Genomic DNA, 8,544 nt, shown 5'->3' on the forward strand with positions numbered 1-8,544 from the left:
TATTATCATAATAACTATAATCATCATCATCATCATCATCATTATTATCGTCATAAGGCCTTAGCATTTCTCATTTATGTTGTTTCTCTAATACAAACAATATAGAGTATTTTCTTTTCTTAAATAAAGCTTATTCATACAATATGTAAGGCATTCTCTTCAAGTTTTCTTACTTCAACCACTACCATTTTCTTCTGAAGCTGCTACCTCTCTACAGGCTGATACCTAAATCACTTTAATCTTCTCTGAAAAACGTTGTTCAAACCGACGTTTTTTTCTAAATTTTCTTTTTAGGCAAACACTACACCATGTAAATATTAAAGTTTATATATATAAAAGGATATTGTATGCCTACATCTAAATAAATAACAAACATGTATGTTTATATCAATATTATGTGTGCACAAAGCGTATCTTTGAATATTTCTACATTTTCACCATCTTGAGTAGTTGCTTTATTAAACAATAACTTTTTTCTTCTTTTTTACAGGAACATCTCTGTTAAGAACAATTTTCCTTTTATTATTACAAGAAGTTAATGTAAAAAAGTCCTGTCTGATGTCAAGCGCTGTTATTATCAGTTTACTAAATCCTATATTTTATCTCAAATCACAGTTGTCCTAAAAGGATTCATAACCTCTTCAAAAATGATCCAAAAAATCCCTTGGAGGGTGTATTCTATAGATTATGGTGATCACTTTAAAACAAAATTTAAAATCTTTTAATTACGTCCGAAGGAGAAAATTGCATTTAAAGTTTTTGCCTAATTTACTCTATGAAACTTAATTTTCAAAATGCATTTCCATTGCTAAAGGTCCCTAAAAAATACCTTCTGTTTTGTCATAAATGTTGCAAATATCTTTAATCAGCATTGTATTAACCTATCGTTCCACTGTTTTTTGAATCTTCATTAAAAATTTAAATTTAAAGGCAATAAAATTTAAATATGTTGGCGCCAAATTTTTGTCGCTGAAATAATGTAAACAAATAAATTGGCATTTCTGTTAAAAATTTATTTGTCTTTGACAAAAAATGCCTAATTCAGCAGAAACTCATGGTTATTGCAGAAAATCTGTTTGCTTTTTGTGTTTGAAGAAAAGTGAGGGCATATCAACTAACTGTTTGATTGAAAGAGTCAAAAATATTTTTAAATGTAATATTAATTTTATGAGAAAATTCCAACTGGCATTTGCAATTCATGTAAAACAAACTACAACGGCTTGATGCTGTAAGTATTATTGGACAGATACCAGACTTGTACAATTTCAATTTGATTATCATTGAGCCATCTACAAAGTATTCTGGTGCTTAATAGTGTATAATTTGTAGGGTGGCCAAATCAAAGCTAAAAAAAATCTGCCACAGAAGGAGCTTGATATATTGAATCAAAAAATAAAAGTCTACCCTGAAACTGACCGTAACAAAGTTTTCAGTCCCAAATTTTCATCATCACCACAGCCAGCAGAAAAAAGATACTGTATTTTTTTTGTCAATACTTGTGAAAAGACGTCCTAACTTTTGTACTATAGGTACAAGGCGAGAAAATAAACAGAAACTTGCCGTAGAGGACCGTAAGTGTGCTGAGCAAGTCGGAGCTGATTTATTCTCTAAAAAAAATGCCTCTTTAGGCGGTACTGTTAAACTTAGTCGAGAAAGTGGAGTTAAATCTTTAAAAGTTCTGCTGGGGCATTCAGCAAAGTACAAGCAGCAGCTATTTACTGCTGAATTATTGGCCCAAGTTCAAAACAGTACAAATCTTTTCAATGTTGTTGTGAAAAGACTTGTATCAGCTCTAAACAACTCAATGGAAAAAAGGGCTGTTGAGGCAAAAGTGAAGCGAAAACTTAACAGCTTCTGGAAAAAAATAGCTGGTTTTTTCATGTCAAATGTTGTCATTCTGGACAAAGAAATAAAAAACTTAGTTCGAAAAGCTGTTCGCTGCGAAAACTTGAATGCCTTAATTAACCATATTCTCTCTGTAAGAGGATTTCACATCATTTAGTTAAACTTGGAATTAATGGAGGTGATTTATTCTTGAAAATTACCATCAGCGTAATTGACACATGTTCCAAGCAAAATTATATTCAAGGATCATTATGTCTCCAATCAAGTTCTTCTGCCCAGGATAGCCGTGCAAAAAACAGCTGATTGTTGCTGCAGCAAAAGCTATTCTTAAAAAATATGAAAATCTTTGGAGAATATTAGGCCTCGTACAAAGTGAAGATGTGTCTTACATAATTTCATGTGACATGAAGGTAGTCAACTTTTTATGTGGTATCCAGTCTCACTCTAGCAAACATCCATATTGCTGATGTGATGTCGAGCCTGACAACCTTAAAAACTCTGGCCAATTAAGAACATTTTGTTCTTTATGCAACAGCTATGCTGGATTCTTCACTTCCGGCAAAACTTCAATCGGCTGAGAATTATTCAAATGTTGTCCATCCTCCGTTAATTAACCTCCACAGGCAATCTGAGCTTATTCTTGATGTAATCCCTTCAATGGAATTCCATGTTTTTCTTGGAATTTTCAACCATATTTTCAAGCAACTCCTTGAAATATAGGATCAAGCACAAGAATATTCAAATCTCTTGCACCTTCAAATGCAAGCATATCATGGGGGGTAGCTCAATAGAAATGAATGCAAAAAACTGTTGAAGAATGTTGACATTCTTCAGAGTCATGTCCAAAAGTATTGTGCATTGCAAGCAATGCCTTTTATTGATTTCTTCAAAAAGCTTTAATCTATTAAAAAAGCTTTCTTTGGAAAGATCTTGGAGGCAGGATTCTGTCAAAATATTTCAGAATTTAAGCTTTCTTACCTAGCTCTTGGAATTTTAGTTACTCCCAAAGCACATTCAATTTTTCATCACATTAAAGAGTTTACTGAAAAAAATAAAACTGGGCTCGAAGTTTTCAGTGAGCGAACCACTGAATTGATGCATGCCAAATTCAAGGACCACTGGCAAAGGTTTAAAAGGCAACCTTCTCATTCTGAATATGGGCACAAACTTCTGAGTTGTGTTATTGGTATTAACAGCAAACACATTTGAAATTAAATTGTTGTGGGGTTAAAAACTCTCAGTAGAAAAATCTCAGTCAGAGTATATTTTCGTGCGTGTACAAGGGGCAAATTAAGTGATCGGGAATCGAAAATTTTGTAAAAGTTTCTGGTCTTCAAATTTTTTTTCTTGAAAACCATTTTTGCGCGTTTTTCTCGGACCATTCGTAACAGTTTATTATTTCTTCTTCTTCTTCTTCTTCTTCTTCTTCTTCTTCTTCTTCTTCTTCTTCTTCTTCTTCTTCTTCTTCTTCTTCTTCTTCTTCTTCTTCTTCTTCTTCTTCTTCTTCTTCTTCTTCTTCTTCTTCTTCTTCTTCTTCTTCTTCTTCTTCTTCTTCTTCTTCTTCTTCTTCTTCTTCTTCTTCTTCTTCTTCTTCTTCTTCTCCTTCTTCTTCTTCTTCTTCTTCTTCTTCTTCTTCTTCTTCTTCTTCTTCTTCTTCTTCTTCTCCTTCTTCTTCTTCTTGAAGCCATCAACATTAGATAAAACTACTAAAATATTTAAAGATATGACCACAAGAAAAAAATAAACTTAGTTTGGGGGTATATAGTAAAAATCTGGTGTTCCTATAATAATAACGCGCAATGTGCTAAAATGGTTTACGATTCTGTAAAAAAATGAATAGAAGTTATATGCCGTTATAAAAATGTAATTCGACATTAAGAAACTACTCGTGAAATGATTAAAACTTATAATTTAATACACATTAAACACAACATAAAAAGTAGTTTTGATTTATTTGGCCACTTACTGAAAAAAGAAAATATATTTTAATCATATAGACCATCTATTTTAATCATAAATGCTTAATGCGCTAAGTCATAAAAATAAAATTTTTGAGTTAGTTCCATTTCCACAGTCTATACATTTAAAATCCATTATTAATTTAAATATTAGATCACTTAAACGTTTTTTTTTCGTTTAATTAGAAAAAAATATATCAATTGTTGATGCACAACTATGAGTAGCTCAGTTTTTACTTGTTTTCTTAAATTCAAATTACTTAGACTTTTTTTCGTTTTCTTAAATTTAAATTACTGGCGCGTTTTCCAGATGAACTCCTCATTAGGCCTGTAAATCGAGCCGAACGAGCCAAGCTTGCCAGGGCTCGGCTTGGCTCGTTTACATATTGAGAGTGTTCAGGCTCGGCTCAAGCTCGTTTCGAACATGAGATTCTTTGTTCGAGCTCGGCTCGTTAAGGATTAGTATTGTTTGTGCTCGGCTCGTTTTACATGTTGCTCGAGCTCGACTGGTTTAAAACTCGAAATAATTATTGTAACCTGTTAGTTTAAAGCTCGTTTAGTAAAAAAAAATTGTTCACTAACACTATATTTTTATTATATACTTATATATATATATATATAATATCACAATTTTATTTATTACATATATATTATTATAATATGAATAAATATATATGTATATATATTCGAGCTTTAATCGAGCCTATATGAACTAGCCTATGATGTTCAACCTCGGCTTGTTTAATAAACAAGCCTAATTTTTTGTTCAAGCCCGGTTCGTTTACCATTCGAGCCGAACATGAACGAGCTCTTGTCGAGCCGATCACCGAGCCGTTCACGAACACGAGCCAGGATTTACAGCCCTACTCCTCATATGTTGATGAAATAATTATTATAGTAATAATAGTTATAAATAGTAATAATTATAAATTATATTATATTAGTGGTTTTTATATCAATTAAACTTTATATATTATATAATATATGTGATAAAAAATAACATTTTATTATGACAAATTATAATATATTATAATACTAATTATATATATTATATTATAACAGTTATAATAAATATAAACAAAACGTCTTAAGATCTATTGATGCTATGTCCATTCAAACAGCGCTAGTTCGTTTACAAAACTCAAAACTTTCGGGGGAGGTCCGACATACTGTTTTTCAGGATTTTTTTTTGCGATGCATCTACTTAATAATTAGATCAGATTAATAAATCATTATTTAATGTAAAAAAAAAGAAAAGAAAGTAGTGTTGAAAATATTAAAAAATTGTATCAAGAGCGAACATGTAGAGCGTACAGTTGCAGATAATCAGGATGCAGTGATTTAGAAGAAAGTGTAGGTTAAAAGTAGATAAAGTTAGAGAATACATAGCAGGTAATATGAAAAATATGAAAAATCTTTGGATTTTTATAGATTTTTTATAAACAAGTATAAAAGTATACCATCAAAAGACAGTGAAAAATTTGGCGAAAGAAACATTATATATCTGAGTAAAGCATATTTATTGAAATATTACATTGTAGGACTAAATTTTTTGGATTAGCTTCACTTCTGGACGTGCTAGAGACATTCAAAAGGTTCATTCTAAATGGATTTAAACTAACTGAAAAAAAGTTTTTAAAAATTTGTTAGTAATATTGAGATTTATTCTTTTACAACTATTTTAACTACCTTACAGAGTTCAAGAGTGTTATAATTAGCCGCCATTATAATTAACAGCCATATGCTATAAGTAATTAAAAAAGAAAAAGTATATAAAAAGTTTGAAAGAAAATACATATCTATTTAGAAAGATTTAATCATAGAGAAGCTTAAAAACTGGCTAATAGTATGTCAAAAGTACATTTATTAAATAATTTGACATTTAACTGCGTTCTATACTTTCAATTGGTTGATGTTTGTTATTATACTTATGCGATAATAATAATTACTTATTTATTACACTTCAACTTGATAACAAAAATATATTATTTTATATATAAATAAACAAAACTTATTTAAACTGATTATTGCTAAAGTCTAATTGTCGCTAACTTTTTTTACTATCACAACTTAAGCAGATTTAATTGAGAATAAGAACTTAATTGTTTTAGAAGTACTCAATAGATTAGTACGATAAGTAGTACTCAATAGATAAGTATGTATACAACAGACATGTATAGATACGCCTAAATAGCAAAGCTGAGATTTTTTAAATTGAAAAACCTTATGTCACTTTACACCACGTTAAATCTAATTTTACTATGTTTATTGATGTATAACTTTGTAAATGCGGTACCAACATTACAATATATAAATAAAATAGTTCGAATAAATACTATGCAAAATAAATGTTTAATTTAAATTGTTTATCATCCGATTCCGTTTTCTTTTGTGTAAAAATTATAAAAAGAAAACAAAAAACTGTTAGACATGCTTGGCAGACATCACTAATCAATTACCAAATATAAAGGTCTTTGCAATTCATTTCCGAGTATAGCTTTTTGAAATGCTTTACACTATTCTGATTGTTTCGGCAATCGTTTGCAAATTTATACAAAAACAAAACAAAAGAGAAACTTAACTAAATTTAATTGCAAATAAACTTTAAATCTGAATTGATTTGAAACCAATAACATTTTATTTAAACCAATAACATCAGATTTTAAATAAAACCATTCAAAAACAATAATTAAACATTCTTATTTAAAAAATTGCTGCCTTTTTACTTTGGCTGGTAAAGCTTAATTTGAATACACACCTTTTAGATGTGGACAAGTTTTGAAAAAGATTTTCGTTTGCAACTATATGCTTGAATAATTTCATTTACGTAATCATTCGTAACATCATCTTATTTCTGATGTTATACTTGAGATTATAAAATAGTCCGGTAATATGATTTGCTGGAGAACCATGTTGCTGGTGTTACCAAGTTTAAAGGTTTTTGCAATTCTTTTTGCTGTTCCAACTATTGCTGCGATTATTTGCAACTTTATTGTGGTTATTATTATAATTAAGTTAAAAAAAAAGCCAGTCTCTAAGTACCTTTTGTTGTCTCTATCTATTTCTGATTTGCTTGTTGGCATGATACTTGGTCCAATAACTTTGACACAAGTTTTAGATATTAGTCTGCTATCAAACTGTACAGCGCATTTCATTCGTGGTTATGTAATGGTTTTACTTGTTGGATCATCTTTGTTAACATTAGCTATGATATCATATGACAGATACTTGCTGTTGACTAAGCTTTCTAACTATAATCAATATATGAGCAAAAAAAAGGGATTTTCACTCATCGGGTTCTCGTGGTTTTTTCCTGGGTTGGTACCTATCGTCAGGACATTCAGTATGACATTATACGCTGTTTTGCGTATTATAAATTTTACCTTTCCTATGATTGCACTTGGATCTTTTTATTTCTTGTTAACCAAAAAAGTTTATAAAAGAGAAATTGAGTTTCGTCAAAATAATCGAATATGTCCCCGTAATGATGTTATTCAACTTAACACGATTTATAGTAATGAAGACAGCTCAGCCAAATTATCTGTAAACAATCTCAATATTAAAAATTTGAAAAAGTATAAACACCATGTTAAAGTGGCGAAGTCCGCTACTTTGTTATTTACGTGTTATTTTGCATTTATATTTCCTTTAAACATTTGGATGATTTTAGAGTTTTCGAACTTTGAGTATCACGCCGATTCTCATCGAATTTTTTACTTGTGCGCTATATTTCTTATGCAAGTCAATTCTTGTATAAACCCGCTAATTTACTATGTAAAACAAAGGGATATTAAAAAAGGGTTCCGTCAAATTTTCAAGTTTACTAAAGTTCAAAAAAGTATATCTAAAAAGTTAGATATGTCGGAAGCCATAGAGACATCAAACAATGATTATAGATAATATCGATTTCTAAAGAGCAACGAGTGTTACAGACGTGAGAGGTAAACATAAAATCATTGAGTTTTGATTTAATACAAGCTGAAAATGTAGAGATAAAATCAAATCAAATTTTTTAAAGAATATTTTTAAATTTACAATGTTTACGCATTAATACATTTTTTTTTTTTTTATTGAGGCCTAAAGTTCAAACAATGATTATAGATTAAATCGATTTCTAAAGAGAAACGAGTATCACAGACGTGTTATAGACAATAAAATCATTGAGTTTATTTAAAAAAAGTAATACAAGCTAAAAATGTACCGATAAAAAGTGAAAAATTTATACTTTAGTCATGAAATGCAAGACTAGTAAGTCGTGTAGAATTATGGAAATTTTAGTTGATGGACTAAAAGATCACTTGAGTTTAAAAGAATGTTTAACACTCGTAGATTAGATTTGATCGATCGGTTGCTAAAGCAGATTGCACAATACTTACGTAGATGCACTTTATCTTAATGAAAAAGTTCTTCGACAATTTTAGTAAGCAAGGATAAAGATCAAACATAAAAAAATCCGTGTTTTTGTATAAAGTCTTGTATAATCGTGTATAAAGTATATTATCTTGTATTACCGTGTATAAAGTATATTATCTTGTATTATCGTGTATAAAGTATGTTATTTTAAAATTTTTAATTTTGGTTATTAATATTTTCATGTTAATTATTTTTATTTCGTTTTGTCAAACGAACAAAAAAATAGTCTATATTCTTGAACTATTTTGAAATTTTTACAATTTTTTTTTGAAAAACTTTGCCTTTCGATTCTCATTTTGCATGTATGGGTGCGTATGAAATATATACA

General features: G+C 29.6%; 1 protein-coding gene across 1 annotated transcript; it reads left to right on the forward strand.

Annotated features, from left to right (window-relative positions):
• The first annotated feature begins 6,542 nt into the window (after positions 1 to 6,542).
• Positions 6,543 to 8,342, forward strand: LOC124815784 (beta-2 adrenergic receptor). The gene has a single exon (XM_065815353.1). The coding sequence runs from the start codon at positions 6,696 to 6,698 to the stop codon at positions 7,701 to 7,703; it is 1,008 nt and encodes a 335-aa protein (XP_065671425.1). The 5' UTR covers positions 6,543 to 6,695; the 3' UTR covers positions 7,704 to 8,342.
• The last annotated feature ends 202 nt before the right edge of the window (positions 8,343 to 8,544 follow it).

This window comes from Hydra vulgaris, chromosome 13, assembly GCF_038396675.1.
Source record: "Hydra vulgaris chromosome 13, alternate assembly HydraT2T_AEP".
NCBI lineage: Eukaryota > Metazoa > Cnidaria > Hydrozoa > Anthoathecata > Hydridae > Hydra > Hydra vulgaris.